This window comes from Oncorhynchus mykiss, chromosome 7 (genome assembly GCF_013265735.2).
Source record: "Oncorhynchus mykiss isolate Arlee chromosome 7, USDA_OmykA_1.1, whole genome shotgun sequence".
Classification (NCBI taxonomy): Eukaryota; Metazoa; Chordata; class Actinopteri; order Salmoniformes; family Salmonidae; genus Oncorhynchus; species Oncorhynchus mykiss.
Window position 1 is genome coordinate 71,150,302 of NC_048571.1, and position 16,563 is coordinate 71,166,864.

The window sequence follows — 16,563 nt, forward strand, 5'->3', positions numbered from 1 at the left end:
AACAAATCATACCAATTTGAGTGTAGCGGATTTAGCGCCAGTCATTTATTTTTTAAAGCAACAACAAAAAAGGATCATACAGTGAGTGAAACATTCAAAAGTGAAGCATCCCCATTTTAAGAACTGTCCAAATGTGGGGAGAAGATAATGACAATGTCTCATTTCCACTGAAAATGCAAATGTACACCCTGCAGTACCCCTTCTTCCATGACATTCTTGTAAACTAGCAAAAAGATGTGTCTCATCTCAGTCCATCAGTCTAGAACATGAAATCTGGGTCATCATGTCCATGAGTCCATCTGTCTCACTGTTAGCCATCATGGTGGTTACCCTACATAGCGATAACAGTCCTACGCTATATAGCGACTCCCTACACAGTGACAGTAGTTGCGCTAGCCGTGGCTGTGGTGAGGGGGGCCAAGGCGGCATCGTTGATTGTGACCTGTCCTTGTGGTGAAACCTTAGCCAGTCGGTGCTCCTTGTTCTGGGAACAGCTTCGGGCACAGAGCTTGCAGGAGGTGCAGGCCGAGTAACAGCAGGGTAGGAAGCGGCAGACAATGATCCTCCAGAGGAACCAGCCTGGAGACCAGCAGCACCAACACTGCAGGACCAAACCAGCTATCACACCCAGGGTGATGAAGAGCGCCAGCAGAGACAGATAGGGTGGAGAGTCTGGTGGGAGCGTGGAGGGGTGAGAGTAGAGTACAGTTAGCAATGGGGTCTGCATGCAATTTTTGGCCAATCTCCAACCTTCCATTCTTAAGCAAAATTTTGGAGAAATGTGTTTTCAAACAGCAAAATTATTTTTTAAGTGCCAACTATATTTTAGAAAAAATCCAATCTGGTTTTCGAGCCCACTACAGCACAGAGACAGCCTTAGTTAAAGTGGTAAATTATCTAAGAGCCAACACAGATGCCAAACAGCTCTCTGTACTCTTAGATTTAAGTGCAGCATTCAACACTGTTGACCATGATGTCCTTCTGGACAGATTGGAGAGGTGGGTTGGCCTCTCTGGTCCAGTTCTAAATTGGTTTAGGACCTATTTATCCGGTCAAGAGTTTTTTTTGTCACCCTTGGTGAACATACTGTAACTCAGAGAAAGGGGGGTGGGGTGCAGCGATCTAAGGCACTGCATCGCAGTGCTGAGGCGCCATTACATCCTTGGGTTCGATCCCAGGCTGTGTCACAGCCAGCCGTGACCGGGAGCCCCATGGGGCAGTGCACAATGGGCTCAGCGTCGTCCGGGTTAGGGGACGTTTTGGCCGGGGGGATTTCTTTGGCTCATGCTCTAGCGACTCCTTGTGGCGGGCCGGGTGCCTGTAAGCTGACATTGATCGTCAGTTGGACGGGTCATGTTTCGGAAGACACATGACTCTCAACCGTTGCCTCTCTCGAGTCCGTTGGGGAAATGCAGCAATGAGACAAGATCGTAACTACCAATTGGATATCACAAAAAAAGGGGGTAAAAAACAACAACATAGCATTGATTTTCACTGCTACGTAATTAATTTCAAGATTCTTCTATTGGTTTTTAAATCAATCCACAATTGTGCACCCCAATACACATCAAACATGCTTTTAAGTTATTTACCCAGTAGGTCCCTCAGGTCCTCTGGCACTGGCCTTTTAACTATCCTAAAGCCTAGGACCAAGAGGCATGGAGAGGCAGCCTTTGGAATAGAGAACCTAAAGGGGGGCTGAATCTGTGGACATAATTAAAAGAGACCTTGATACATCCTTTTAGCTTTGCTTTTCTTCCGGGTGCTTTTTGGTTGTTCAGTTTGTGTCATTCTTTTGATTTGTATCTTTGTATAGTGTATCTTTGTACAGTAAATATTTTAGCTTTAATTTTCATTGTTTTTATTCGTTGCTTCCTGTAAAGCACATTGCATTGCATTCCATGCCTGAAATGTGCTGTATAAATAAAGCTTGATTTTATTTTATTTGAATAGTACAAACATCAGAATGCTTTGTTGCCAAATCACAGAAAATACTTTCCCATGTATTCAATGATGATCCATTCATCTCTTAATTTAGGCAGAAAAAAAGACCATTCACACACATATCCTGTTATCACGACTGGCAAATTCCTCAGAAATTTTTCTCCCCTTAGCCAATTGAATTGGATTGAATAAAATAATGATTGTGGTCTTGGCTGGATATCTGGTGGTTTGCCACTGAGAAGCCGCCATCACACTTTATTGGTTTACAACTGTTAAGGTTGAAATAAAGACCTTAACAAAGACCTATGCCCCCTATCATAGATATGCTTTGCATTTGAATTAGGTTCCCAAATAGAGTTTACAGACACATACTGTACAATACCTCAACACTGATTTATGCTCCCAAAAAGTATCTTACCCAGCAGTTAAGAAATAAGGGATCTTTTAGAAAAGCCACTGTGAGATATACTACATGTAAAACACTGAGTTTTGGTTGAGATTGTTATTCTATTAACCTTTACTTAACCAGGTAAATCTTTGGGAACTAACCTAATGTAGCGGGCAAAGAAAGACACCTGAACAGAGTCCCCACTTCCATTTCTCAGGGGAAACGGAAGTTAGGTTGAAAATACTGTATCCCTGAAAACCAGAAACATCCGCTTTCTTCCAATGCCGCTAAGGGTGTTGGGAACTGATCCTTTTATAAAAACAACCTCCTAGTTGGTCAATAACCTGCATCACCTGTAACAGTTGTCAGTTGTCACTCACCTGTCACTGATTCGTGATTGGGTACGCCGTCCGGAGTGCCACAGTTCCTATAGGTGGACGTGGGAAAAGTTGTCGGGTTTAAGACAGGAGGGGTCACTGCTGGGGAAGTGGCTTGGGCTGGAGCCAGCTGACCTGCTGAGGAGAGGACACAGGTGTTATTTACCTTCCCTTTAGTAAGTAAGGTGACTGAGAACACATTCCAATTTACAGTAACAATATTGAAAAGAGTTGTACAGGACAAAGAGCAGTAGAATAATACAATTGGGTGGTCTAGGGTGGTCTATGGTGGCCTAGGGTGGTCTAGCAATCTAAGCCGCTGCCTCTGGTGCACATATACCGCTGCAGCATGGGTTCGAACTCGGTTACTGCTATTTCAGCACACTCTCCTCTATCTTTCCTCTCTACTTCTGCCCTAACCAATAAACCAAAATATAGTGTATGAACTGTGGAATAGTGTAACATTAGTGACACTGAGTCTGAAAGGTGTTTGGGGGCCACATAGAACACCTTTAAAGGTTTGTTGAACAGGTAGCTGCACAGGTGTCTTACCTAAGTGACCTTTGCACCCGGAGGGCAGGTGATCCTCCAGGTCGCTCCCGTCCCCACAGTTATCAATGCCCTTGTCGTCACACACCAGACTCATGGGGATACACTTCCCATTGTGACACGGGAAATAAGGTTCGCCGCTGCACGCGGATTGGTTAAAACCTGAAAACGGATAGAGCAAGGCATTTGATTGGTTACAAACTGCACAAACTACAGCTTATGAGTTGGCTAGGATTGTAATGATGAGCTAGATTTCAACACCGACGTCAGATGACTATAAAACTACAACTAATGAATATGTGGCAAACATCCACGTGTCATGTCTCACCCAGTCTGAAGGAGGTAAAGTCCCCCACAAAGTCCACTCTTGGCTGGGTACCGCGGGTTACCAGACGCAGGGTCAGGTGATTCCCTGTGGACAGCACCGGACGGGGTGGGCTCTTCCCACACAGCGGAGGCCCAATTGGAGGCGAGTTCTTGTCCCGCCCATCATAGAACTGAATGTATGACCCCGCATGACACGGGTCCCTTGGCTCCACCACTGGATTCGAAGGCTCCAATTGGAGGTCCCCGGGGGACTCAGGGAAGAGGGGGGTGGGACTTTGGGGTGCTAAACGAAGCAGGCTGTAGACTAGGAAGAAGCGGAAGTGGAACTGTACCTTCACGGGAAGAGAAGGAAGGGGGGCATGTTTAGGTGACGGACATTGCAAGGAAGATAATGTGTAAAATATTGGGATTATCACTCAATGACCCCTTGCCCCTAACCCTTGGATCTGAAAGGACTTGATAGGTGTGGGAAGTCAAGGTGGAAATATTATCATATTGCATATACTTATCCAATCCTCTAAGATCTAGGGCTAGGAGTCGATTTGGGATATTGGGCATACATGTGTAGGGAGCACAAAAAGGGAGGTGGGGGCTGGGTGCGGTTAGTGGTGGGCACCTTGTCCTTGGGGGAGGCCGCCTGCATAGTGAAGTGGCAGTCTGTTCCCATGGTGACAAAGTAGTACTTCTTGGACTCCTGGTGTGAGTTGACAATCATCCCGTTGCCCTGGATGTTCTGGCCACAGAAGTCCACCACGTTGACTGGAGGACAACAAACAGATGAAGAAGTACCATGAAGGAACAAACTACTTGTTTGTGAGGATGTGATGTGTAAACAATTTACTTTCTCTGTTTCTCCATAGTGCCATTGAGTCACTGACGTTTATCAAATTATGAGATGAATAATAAAAACTAAGATAAAATAAAACACAACTGAGTAGGCTACAGCTGATTGTTGCAGGTGAGTCGGTGGAACAAATAGCCAGAACCGAACCTAAAACTGCTGCTTCAGACACCCACTCTGGGCAGTGAGCCATATAATGGGAAGATTTACAACCCCTTCCTGGTTTTATTAGCTGTTTCCCAAGGCAACCCCTGGATCGTTCTGCGCTGACCTCCTGGAATGTTCCAAGGAAGGGGACTGAGGAGCTCTATTGGCGGGAAACAACCAGTCCCACAATACCCCAGAGGTAAACACGATGCCCGCAAGAGAAGCACTGTCCAAAACATGGACAACGGCAGAACAGTGAGTCCCCAATAAAGGATTTTACAGTTGAAAAATAAACAGCTCTGGTACTACTGTAGTCCAGTAAGGAAAAGACCAGTAAGAAGGCATGGGGCAACTCCTGATGACAGTCCCATGCACGCTCACACGCAGTAGTGAGCAATACCTCTGAAAATGGCAGCTGCCCCAACGGTACATCCATGTGTTATCCTAATGTCAATGACTGAAAGCTAACATGTATTTATTTGAGCTTTGAATCAAGCTGGACCTAAAGGATTATATGTCATTTATCTTAAATAATTTGGTGAAGGGTTAGGGACAATATTAAAGTAACTGAGTCAATGACTGAAATTCAAATTCTGCATTTGTGAAGGTATAACCACGGAATTAAATAGAACTGTCATTATAACTGGTAAAGTTCTGTTATTCCCCCCAAAAATCAAGTCCATAGAGAATGAGCTAAAAATGATTTTTATAATGATTATTTTCTGTTCACTCAATAAATCAATAATAAAATAATGTTTCTTTCCCAATTATCCGGTTTTGATAATGATAAAAGCATAGAAACATGTCAAAAGTCTGTGGAATACAACATAAGTGAACAAAATATTTTAGGGTGGTTGTCAAAAAAGCCAGAAATATTCCATGAATTAGTGTAATTAGAGATAAGTCAAACCCATGTGTAAACTGTTATTTCACAAATGAAGAATAGTCACAAATGAACGTCCAGCTGCGGCCCTAACCCCTGGCGCCATGGGCATCCCCTGTATGCATTATTCTCTTATCCATCGGTATGCGCCTGTTTCAATGGCAATTTCTTTTAGAAAGCAGAGTTCAAATCAACAGGTATCTGATAAAGAATTATATATATATGCTTCATTACAGTGACGCGAAAAACCACACTGTATTCCGTGACAAAAGCCCAGTGGCGCAATGAGAAAGCCAGGAGCAACAAATAGGCAAAAGTATGCGCACCAGGCAGTGCGTCACCGTAATGGCAACAAGTGGCTGAAATGGCGACGGATTACATCTTACAATTGAGCTTCCATCTCCTTACCCGTGTCGATGGCATTGGTCTTGAGTGTCATTATGCTGAGCAGAACAAACCCCTTTGACAGGCTCTGAAGTTTATTCCCCTTGTTGACCATCTTGGTAGCCTACTCCCAAGCGCAAAGGATGGTGTTCCACTCTGATGCGCACTTTCCGTGTCACTCAGGCCTGCGTATCTCAAGCCGCAAAACTGTGTTGCATGTGTGTCTGATTCGATTTAAAATTATGTTCTTCACAGAAAGCAACCATATTGCAAAATGCACTATGTGGAGATTAGGTTATCGGTGTGCCAAGAGAAGCGCGGTCTTCATTTGAGGGATATACAAGGTACATTCGCATTTAATGTTTCTGACGCCTTTGGAAGTAGTACTCTTTATCATACTGGCTTTTGTTCCTTTGAAGCCCCCTTCTTTGTCAAATCCATCTACATGTCCTTTGATTTCCATGACAACGGCCTCAAAGCGATGTTTCCAAAGGACGAGCGGTGAGGTCTCTGACTAGATGCATCCCAAAGAGGTCTAGTAGCCTATCCTCACTGAACTGTAGCCTCCCATTGGGCAAAAACTGTTAGAATCAACGTTGTTTCCACATCATTTCAATCAAAAAATAAATGTGATGATGTTGAATCAACGTGGAGAACTCATTGGATGTGCAAAAAGTAATCAATGGAAAGGAATTTCCTTTTTTCACATGACTTTTAACCTAAATCCAATGACATGGTGACATTTTTGGTTGATTTCACACTGAATTCACCGGAGTTCACCAATCAACCAAATGTAAATCAAAAGTAGATGTTGAACTGACCTCTGTGCCCAGTGCACTATCACTCCTTTCAGCCTACAACTGCTGCATGCTTTTGCAATTGCTGAAACAGTGGAGTCGGGCCGGATTAAGAAATCATAGGCCCCTGCACTATCACTCCTTTCAGCCTACAACTGCTGCATGCTTTTGCAATTGCTGAAACAGTGGAGTCGGGCCGGATTAAGAAATCATAGGCCCCTGCACTATCACTCCTTTCAGCCTACAACTGCTGCATGCTTTTGCAATTTCTGAAACAGTGGAGTCGGGCCGGATTAAGAAATCATAGGCCCCGGGGCTTGACTAAACCAGGGATAAAAATGATATGTTATTGTGTGGGGTGAATGTTTCTGGCATGGTTTAGGTACACTTGTAGAAGCTATGCCAAGGCACATTGAAGCTGTACTGGCAGCTCGTGGTGGCCCAACACCCTGTTAAGACACTTTATGTTGGTGTTTCCTTTATTTTGGCAGATACACTACATGACCAAAAGTATGTGGACAACTGCTCGTCGAACATCTCATTCCAAAATCATGGGCATTCATATGGATTGGTCCCCCTTTTGCTGCTTAAACAGCCTCCTCTCTTCTGAGAAGGCTTTCCACTAGATATTGAAACTTGCTTCCATTAGGTAGGGAACTGATGTTGGGCGATTAGGCCTGGCTCGCAGTCACCATTTCAATTCATCCCAAAGGAGTTCGATGGGGTTGAGGTCAGGGCTCTGTGCAGACCAGTTCTTCCACACCGATCTCAACAAACCATTTCTGTATGGACCTCGCTCTGTGCATTGTCATGCCGAAACAGGAAAGGGCCTTCCCCAAACTGTTGCCACAAAGTTGGAAGCACAGAATCATCTAGAATGTAATTGTCTGCTGTAGCGTTAAGATTTCCATTCACTGGAACTAAGGGACCCAGTCCGAACCATGAAAAACAGCCCCAGACCATTATTCCTCCTCCACCAAACTTTACAGTTGGCAGTATGCATTCGGGCTGGTAGCATTCTTCTGGCATCCGCCAAAACCAGATTTGTCCGTCGGACTGCCAGATGGTGAAGTGTGACCCATCACTCCAGAGAACTAGTTTCCACTGCTCCAGAGTCCAATAGCGGCGAGCTTTATATCACTCCAGCCGATGCTTGGCATTGTGCATGGTGATCTTAGGCTTGTCTGTGGCTGCTTGGCCATTTCATGAAGTTTCCAACAAAAAGTTATTGTGCTGATGTTGCTTCCAGAAGCAGTTTGGAACTCAGTAGTGAGTGTTGCAAACGAGGACAATTTTTTATGCGCCACGAGCTTCAGCACTCATCGGTCCAGTTCTGTGAGCTTGTGTGGCCCACCACTTAGTTGCTGAGCCATTGTTGCTCCTAGACGTTTCCACTTCAAAATAACAGCACTTACAGTTGACTGGGGCAGCTCTAGCAGGGCACAAATTTTACGAACTGACTTGTTGGAAAGGTGGCATCCTATTACGGTGCCACATTGAAAGTCACTGAGTTATTCAGTAAGGCCATTCTACTGCCAATGTTTGTTTATTGAGATTGCATGGCTGTGTTCTCAATTTAATACACCACATACAAGTACACTATATATACAAAAGTATGTGCTTGTGATAAAACTTAATCCATTTTTTTTAAAATTTTTTTTTATAAACTATTGATCCTCTTGGCTGATGCTCTCTTGTGTATTTTGAACATAGAGAACGGGCTCCTGTGGTTGGAAAAAAATAAAAATAAATGTTGGCCTCTTGGGCCCAGCCTGACTCATACAATTGACCATTCACATTTATTTATTTATTATGCAGCTAATTTAAAATCATATCACTACCTCCTCTCCTTCCCCCATCTGATGATTAGCAGAGCAGCAGCAGGCTGTCTACACTCATTGAGAGCAGGCTCCTGAGACCTCCTGTGGTTGGCGTTTTTTTTGTTTGTTGTTGCTTCCTCTTGGGCCTGGGCACAGGGGCTTCTCAGCCCTGGTAAAACTATTAAGGATTTTTTTTGTTTTTTTTTTCTTTACAATTTTAGCCTAAAATGACCTACCCAAATCTAACTGCCTGTAGCTCAAGACCTGAAGCAAGGATATGCAGATTCTTGATACCATTTGAAAGGAAACACTTTGAAGTTTGTGGAAATGTGAAATTAATGTAGGAGAATATAACACATTAGATCTGGTAATAGTTAATACAAACAAAAAAACTTGTTTTCATTTTTTATTTTTCATCTTTGAAATGCAAGAGAAAGGCCATAATATAATATTGCAGTTTAGGCGTAATTTAGATTTTGGCCACTAGATGGCAGCAGTGTGTGTGTGCAAAGTTTCAGATTGATCAATTGAAGCAATGCAATACTGTAATAAGTCTGCCCAAATGTGCCAAATTGGTCAATTGATACATTTTTAAGTACATAACTATAGAGAACATACACACATGATATGGTAATACAAAATGTAAGTTTACACACTTCCAGGAATGTCATACATGATGGCTCATTAGCTTATACACTAACTTTCACACTAACTTTCACACATCTGGATGGCTGGGTGTGGAGCCAGAGACAGCAGGGGTTCAAACTGTAGAACCCAGTTCCTACATTTGAATATAAAACATTTTTTATCAAACAAAACTATGGTACATTTTATCTCTGGGGATCTCAGGATGACAAATCACAGCAAGATTACTGAACATTATTTACCTTCAGAGATGAATGTATCAAACCAGTTGCCGTGATAAACCGCCAGTTACCGCTAAAAGACTCGGAACTAGATGTGACACACTCTTTTAACGGCACTTTGATATAAAGTGATTATCTTAGCATGTTACGAGAGCATTTTCGCTAACCCTAGCCCTAACCATAGGCCGTCATTGTAAATAGGAATAAGAATGGGTTCTTAACTGACTTGCCTAGTTAAATAAAGGTTACACACAATCATTTTGTTTAACCAGCTAGGTTAATTATCCTAACCTGCTGCGTAAGATATCCTAACCCTCTACGAAAATGTCACTTCGATATTGAAGTGGCGTGAAAAGAGTTTCCCATTACTAGATACAGACGGGATGAAAAACACATACTGGATGGAGGTTTCTGCAGATCACAGACGAATGCGTCCAATAATGGAGAAGAAAAACTCAAGTTTATTTACTGTCTTTGGAAATGCCCACTGCGATTTGCTCCACCAACCGCCTTTTCTTTGAAAGGGACGTAGCTACGTAGACAACAATGGCACGTCATGCGTAAGTACTTGCGCCTTTCTCAAGTTTGAAACTGAAGGATGAAATATTTATTTAAAAACTGACGCAAGGGCGCTAAATCTAAAACAAACTGTGAATAAAATATGAAAATATATGCAGCTGCAAAATCAGAAGTTTGTGATACACGCACGAAAGGTTCGAATGTACATTTAATTATAAAAAAATATATGCTAACGTTAGCAAGACATGATGATGGGTAGCTAGTTAGCTTGAGAGCCAGCTAGCTACGCAGTTATTTGCAGTGGGAAATATCTGACAAGCTAGCTAGTAGCTAGCATGATGGTTGGTAGCTAGCTAGCATCAGCTGATCTGATTATGGTGTTATGTTAGAGCGTTTAGTTGATGTAATTAAAATGATTTCATTTGAACTGGTTGCCTGCTGTGCTTAACATTGTATTATTTTTTTGGCCGTTTTTCTGCCGCCGACTACTATAGCTAACTATATTTAGCCATCTGGCTAACTAACGACGTTGATTGACTTAAGTTAGCTGTGCTAACAGGGCAAGTTAAACTAGGCCGAAGCATCCTCGGGACCTCTTTGTCAGGGTACCCATGGTAAGCTCGGTTTTTCTTACAGAATGGCGCCTCGCGTACAGCTTGAGAAAGCAGCCTGGCGCTGGGTCGACTCGGTGAGACCGGAGGACATACACCGGGAACATATTGAGATAGCTTACCGAATCTGTGTACCGCCGTGCAAGAGGGGAGCATGCAGGTAAATGGGCACACATAGTTAACAATTTCGAATTTCTTCAATTCCCATACTTAAAACTTGTCGTTTATGTCATATTCACTGCTATAATGTTGCCAGATCGCTAAGAGTGAGTTGTGTTGCATAACTATTTTATTTTGTCTGCAATTTGATTATCATGTCGCTAGCTAGTCACTCAGCTGAATGACATGTGCAGTCACAATATGAGATTTCAGCAATGGAAAGATGGGTGAAACACTTCATGACTCATTTCCTTTCCTCTAGTATTTTGATATTCACATTACAGAATGGCATCGGCTTCCTGATGCCTGATGTTATTCTCAAGTTTCAATGCCTGAAACAACTGTCTCTATTTGCTTTAAAAAAATTGTGAAAGAGATTGTTGTTAGGATATTGACATCTCTCCCCCTGACTTTGCTTATAAAGGAGGAATTGTAAAGGGAACCCAAATTGTCTTGTCGGTATTGGGGAACATGCCTGGTTGGGAGAGATAAACGAAAACAGCTTCCACAACATTGATGATCCAAATTCAGAGCGCCGGGACAAGGTTGGCCTACATCCACAACATTCATCTTGAACACAGATTTACACCTGCAAGGACTTGCTCCTGCCTGCCTACTTCAAGTTAAATTGTCTGCCTTTCATCTGCACTGATTTGAAAACACTGGATGAACTTGTCCATCTCTCTCACCCCCCCTCCCACCTTTCTCTATCCCCTCTAATTCTCGTCCTCCCCCTCTCTCAGAACACGTTTGTGGGTCTGACGAACCTGGGCGCCACGTGTTATGTCAACACCTTCCTGCAGGTGTGGTTCCACAACCTGGAGCTGCGCAGGACCCTGTACCTGTGTCAGAATGCCCGGGCAGAGGAGCACAACATGGACTCAGGTGTGCTAGCCCTTGGAGATGAGCCCAGATTGTAGGGATGTAACAATTTACCGATACGCATCGGTCCACGGTTCATATGTTTAAAATATAAGTGCATCGGCCCTTGGGAGCCCAAACGGATTACTTTCTCTCAACCTTTAAAAAACCCAAATCTTTTGTGACAACTACATCCTGTCCTTCAGTGTCTAACTAAGCATGTAATTGGCGGCAGGTAGCCTCCAGATTAGATTGTTGGCCCAGTAACTAAAAGGTTGCTGGTTCAAATACTGGAGTCGACAAGGTAAACTGTCACTGTGCCCTTGAGCAAGGCACGTGGAGTTGGCACATGTAACAAAAAAAAACACATTAGCATTACACACTTGTGTGTCACAGGATAAATATAAGCACCCCCCCCCAAATAATGACTATTGGGTTGACAGTCATTGATTTAATATTGCATACCAAACAACCCCAGGCAATATCAGTAGCCTAGTGAAACTGCGGTGTGCGTAGCTTCTCGCGCTGACCAACGAGAAGTAGGTCAATTCCTGATCTGGCACATCTACGTGTGCCATTTTGTCAAATGGGCTGAAAATGGTGATTTACCTGAATAAAAGTAGCCTAAGCTACTGCCGGAGACACAACTCATCTGGTTATACATGCTGATCGGTTGTTCAGGTTCACCAGCAGCAATGGTTTTGGTAGATTTGGTAGTTTTACTTGAAACAATAAATATATATATATATATACACACACACTACCGTTCAAAAGTTTGGGGTCACTTAGGAATGTCCTTGTTTTTGAAAGAAAAGCATTTTTTTGGGTCAATTTTAAAATAACATAAAATTGATCAGAAATACAGTGTAGACATTGTGAATGTTGTAAATGACTATTGTAGCTGGAAACGGCTTTTTTTTTTTTTTTTTCTTTAATAGAATATCTACATATTATTATCAGCAACCATCACTCCTGTGTTCCAATGGCACGTTGTGTTAGCTACGCATACTGGCTCTAACCAGAATAGAAAGAGGAGTGAGGTGTTCGGATCACAAAGAAGAACATTGCTGGAGGAGTGCTTAAGGCTATCTGTCAAGCATGGTGGAGGCAATGTGATGATCTGGGGGTGCTTTGGTGTTGGTAATGTGGGAGATTTGTACAGGGTAAAGGGGATCTTGAAGAAGGAAGGCTATCACTCCCATTTTGCAACGCCATGCCATACCATACCCTGTGGATGGCACTTAATTGGAGCCAATTTCCTCGTACAACAGGACAATGACCCAAAGCACACCTCCAAACTATGCAAGAACTATTTAGGGAAGAAGCAATCAGCTAGTATTCTGTCTAAAATGGAGTGGCCAGCACAGTCACCGGATCTCAACCCTATTGAGCTGTTGTGGGAGCAGCTTGACTGTATGCTACGTAAGAAGTGACCATCAAGCCAATCCAACTTGTGGGAGATGCTTCAGGAAGCATGGGGTGAAATCTCTTCAGATTACCTCAACAAATTGACAACTAGAATGCCAAAGGTCTGCAAGGCTGTAATTGCTGCAATCAGAGGATTCTTTGACAAAAGCAAAGTTTGAAGGACACAATTAATATTTAAATTAAAAATCATTATTCATAACCATGTCAACGTTTTGACTATATTTCCTATTCATTTTGCAACTAATTTCATGTATGTTTTCATGGAAAACAAGGATATTTCTAAGTGACCCCAACTTCTGAATGTGTGTGTGTGTTATATCAAATATGAGAGAGTAATTTGATATACAGGGTGAAGTTGATCATTTCTTATTTTCATTGGCATAATTCATAGCAATTGTTTTACAGGTAGATATTGATACATTACTAGCTCTAACACAAAAATGACAAGGGGGGGGGGACAAAAAGCAAACATTGCCCCCCAACTGATAGTGGGGTGGCTGAACTTCTAGGGACGGCAGGTAGCTTAGTGGTTAGAGAATTGGGCCAGTAATCGAAAGGTTTCCCAGTTTCCCTTATGGCTCAGCCAAGGTGCCTACATCTACCATATACATAATTTACACACACACACACACACACCGAAGTCAGCTCAAACAAATGCTGCTCAGAGAGGCCCAGCTCATCAGCAGCAGATTTTAATTTCGAATGGAAAATGAATGTGTTTATGCAACAAATGTTAGTGCATCGAACCAAATCACATCAATTTGTTCCTCTAATCAAACTGGATCGCACAAATAGTTTGAAACTAAAATGTATTGCATCGGCGCCCAGGTATCTAATGAACCATCTTGAAAAGAACAACCCAAATTCAAGTCCTCACCATTTTCCCTTTCTCAGACTATGAGCCTCGCAGCATATGTGAACACCTGCAGTACCTGTTTGCACTGCTTCAGAACAGCAACAGAAGGTACATTGACCCCTCGGGGCTGGTCAAGGCGCTAGGGCTGGACACAGGACAACAGCAGGTAGTCATCTTTTTACATGCTCAGGAAAGTCTGAAGAGTTAACAATGTTTTGGAGAAGCTTAGTTATTTTTATAGTGGGTATAGGAAGAAAAATAAGAATAGAATTAAAATGTAAACTACAGTATTTAAATTATACTCATCGTCATCTCTATTTCTCTCTCTTGCCTTTCTTTCACATTCAGGACGCTCAAGAGTTCTCCAAACTCTTCCTTTCGCTATTGGAGGACACATTATCCAAACAGAAGAACCCAAACCTGCAGAATGTCATACAGCTGCAATTCTGTGGACAGATGTCTTACGTCACTGTGTAAGCCAGCACTACATTCACCCATCAACATTAATCAGACTTAAGTAACATTGGGCTCCCGAGTGATGCAGCGTTCTAAGGCACTGCTAGAGGCTTCACTACAGACATCCTGGTTAGAATCCAGGCTGTATCACAAACGGCCGTGATTGGAAGTCCCATAGGGCTGCGCTCAATTGGCCCAGTGTTGTCCGGGTTTGGCCAGTGTAGGACGTCTTTGTAAATAAGAATTTGTTCTTAACTGACTTGCCTAGTTAAATAAAAAACAAATAAAAACAATTTTCTAACAACCCAGTGGTAGTTTTATTTGTTCGAATTTGGAATATTCAGGTTGCCATGAGAGATGTCCTTTTTTGCTTTATGGGTTGGTTTTATAAAGTCAAGCGTTTTAACTATTTTGTGCTTTGACATCAGTGGTGGTGCCAGTCAGAAATGCAACAGGATTTTTAGTATTTTATTAACATCATAAAGACAGATGAAACTGGGCTGTTAACTGGACTGTTCATGTCAGATTGGACACTAGGGACTTTTACTAGAGGTTTGGCTTTGTGGCTGCAAAGGTTATGCTTTTATCCGGGCCATGCTTTTGCCATTTTTGCCATTTACGTTTCTTCAACTAGTACCTAGGTTTTAGTCACCTTAACTCAACCCAGACTTCTACACAACACCTTTTTAAACTTCCTTAGAAACAGCAATAACAGATGCAGACTTTGAGTGTCTTAGTCTGTGGGTTTATGACAGGTGTAACCAGTGTGGCCGCGCTTCTCCACTGCCGTCCCGATACTACGAACTGGAGCTCAACATCCAGGGCCACAAGAACCTTACAGAATGTGTCACAGAGTTTCTCAAGGTAACCTTGCATTCTGACATCACATTAGTCATGAAGATGATGATGCATCATGTTGTTCTTTAAGACGATTATGCGTTATGACAGCATATAGTTCATTAGTTTAACTAATGCATTTTGACCACACATCGGTTCCCCAAGGTATTAATGCAGTATGACATTGGTTCCCCAAGGTATTAATGCAGTATGACATTGGTTCCCCAAGGTAGTAATGCATTATGACATTGGTTCCCCAAGGTATTAATGCATTATGACATTGGTTCCCCAAGGTATTAATGCAGTATGACATTGGTTCCCCAAGGTATTAATGCAGTATGACATTGGTTCCCCAAGGTATTAATGCAGTATGACATCAGGGTTATTTCCCCATGGTAATTAATTGATGTAACAGACTGATTGAGTTTTAAAATAACATGTGTGAGTAGTTGGGTTGAACAGTTTAGAGTAAAAAAAAAAATAAAATGTTTGACCTCCTAGTGTTGACCCTGTGATGGCTCCCTGCAGGAGGAGAAGCTGGACGGTGACAACCGCTACTTCTGTGAGAGCTGCCAGAGCAAACAGAACGCCACTCGGCGCATCAAACTGCACAGCCTCCCACACGTACTCAACCTGCAGCTCATGCGTTTTATCTTCGACAGGTCAGTTTGATTCATTCAGTCTGTCGTTTTGTAGAAGGGTCTCGAGTCTACAATCCCTCAGCCCACAACTCAAAATGTACATACCTTCACTAGTAGTGGCCATATGAAGTATCACTAAGGGTCAATGCAACAACTCTAACTTGGTACTGTTGCTGAATGTTGTCTGTCTTCTGATTCGCAGACAAACGGGTCACAAGAAGAAGCTCAACACCTTCATCAGTTTTCCAGAGCAGCTGGACATGGGCCCGTTTCTGGAGGGAAAAGGTATCGCCAGCCTTTCAATGGCTCAACATACTGTCCTCATTCTATAAATGTGGCAGAATATTTAATGATGAAGATACATGACCGAAGTTCTGTGACTATGGTATGATAAAAGCTGACCCTTTACTATGCATTATGACATACAGACACACATAATCCATGCTGTTTGTTTTGGGTCTCTTTGGGTGGCGTCCCCAGAAGATGAGAAGTGTGTGTACGAGCTGAGTGCGGTCCTGATCCACCGCGGGGTCAGCGCTTACTCGGGTCACTACATTGCACACGTGCGAGACGCCCGCACCAGCGACTGGTACAAGTTCAACGACGAGGAGATTGAGAAGATGGAGGGCAAGAAGCTACAACTGGGCATCGAGGAGGACATCGGTGAGCCCCCCTGCTCCTTTCTGCATTAGTCAACTTGTGCCCCCTTAACCTCTTCTCCCCTTCACTTCCCTGAATTGTAGCTGTATTGTTTTGTAATACAGCTTGGTTAAAAACAGACTGTTGTTTGGTGGTCAAATTCCCACACCCACTCCCCTTAATAAATCAATGTTTATTTAAAGTGCATCTAAAATCGTAACACTTTACAGTAA

The 16,563-nt window shown here is 42.9% G+C and overlaps 2 protein-coding genes across 12 annotated transcripts in view; one reads left to right on the forward strand and one right to left on the reverse strand.

Moving 5' to 3' along the window:
* LOC110528396 (low-density lipoprotein receptor class A domain-containing protein 2) overlaps positions 1-16,563 on the reverse strand; it is a 16,742-nt gene continuing 179 nt past the window's right edge. Inside the window, exons 1-6 of one of the 4 annotated variants that reach the window (XM_021610439.2) lie at positions 9,722-9,832; positions 4,202-4,344; positions 3,587-3,917; positions 3,262-3,420; positions 2,713-2,847; positions 1-672 (exon numbers count right to left, since the gene is read on the reverse strand). In XM_021610439.2, the coding sequence (XP_021466114.2) occupies positions 371-672; positions 2,713-2,847; positions 3,262-3,420; positions 3,587-3,917; positions 4,202-4,300 (1,026 nt within the window). In that variant the 5' untranslated portion in view covers positions 4,301-4,344; positions 9,722-9,832 and the 3' untranslated portion in view covers positions 1-370. Of the gene's footprint in view, positions 673-2,712; positions 2,848-3,261; positions 3,421-3,586; positions 3,918-4,201; positions 4,345-5,864; positions 7,125-9,721; positions 9,833-16,563 lie in introns of those variants that run through there. The other 3 variants (XM_021610436.2, XM_021610435.2, XM_021610438.2) reach the window with 3 other exon arrangements.
* The window catches only part of LOC110528395 (ubiquitin carboxyl-terminal hydrolase 48), a 22,358-nt gene continuing 15,541 nt past the window's right edge, over positions 9,747-16,563 (forward strand). For 2 of the 8 annotated variants that reach the window (XM_036983985.1, XM_036983988.1), the window contains exons 1-10: positions 9,747-9,883; positions 10,479-10,613; positions 11,037-11,157; positions 11,356-11,497; positions 13,796-13,923; positions 14,106-14,230; positions 14,951-15,077; positions 15,579-15,712; positions 15,894-15,976; positions 16,172-16,354. In XM_036983985.1, the coding sequence (XP_036839880.1) occupies positions 9,870-9,883; positions 10,479-10,613; positions 11,037-11,157; positions 11,356-11,497; positions 13,796-13,923; positions 14,106-14,230; positions 14,951-15,077; positions 15,579-15,712; positions 15,894-15,976; positions 16,172-16,354 (1,192 nt within the window). In that variant the 5' untranslated portion in view covers positions 9,747-9,869. The other 6 variants (XM_021610429.2, XM_021610432.2, XM_021610430.2 and 3 more) reach the window with 4 other exon arrangements.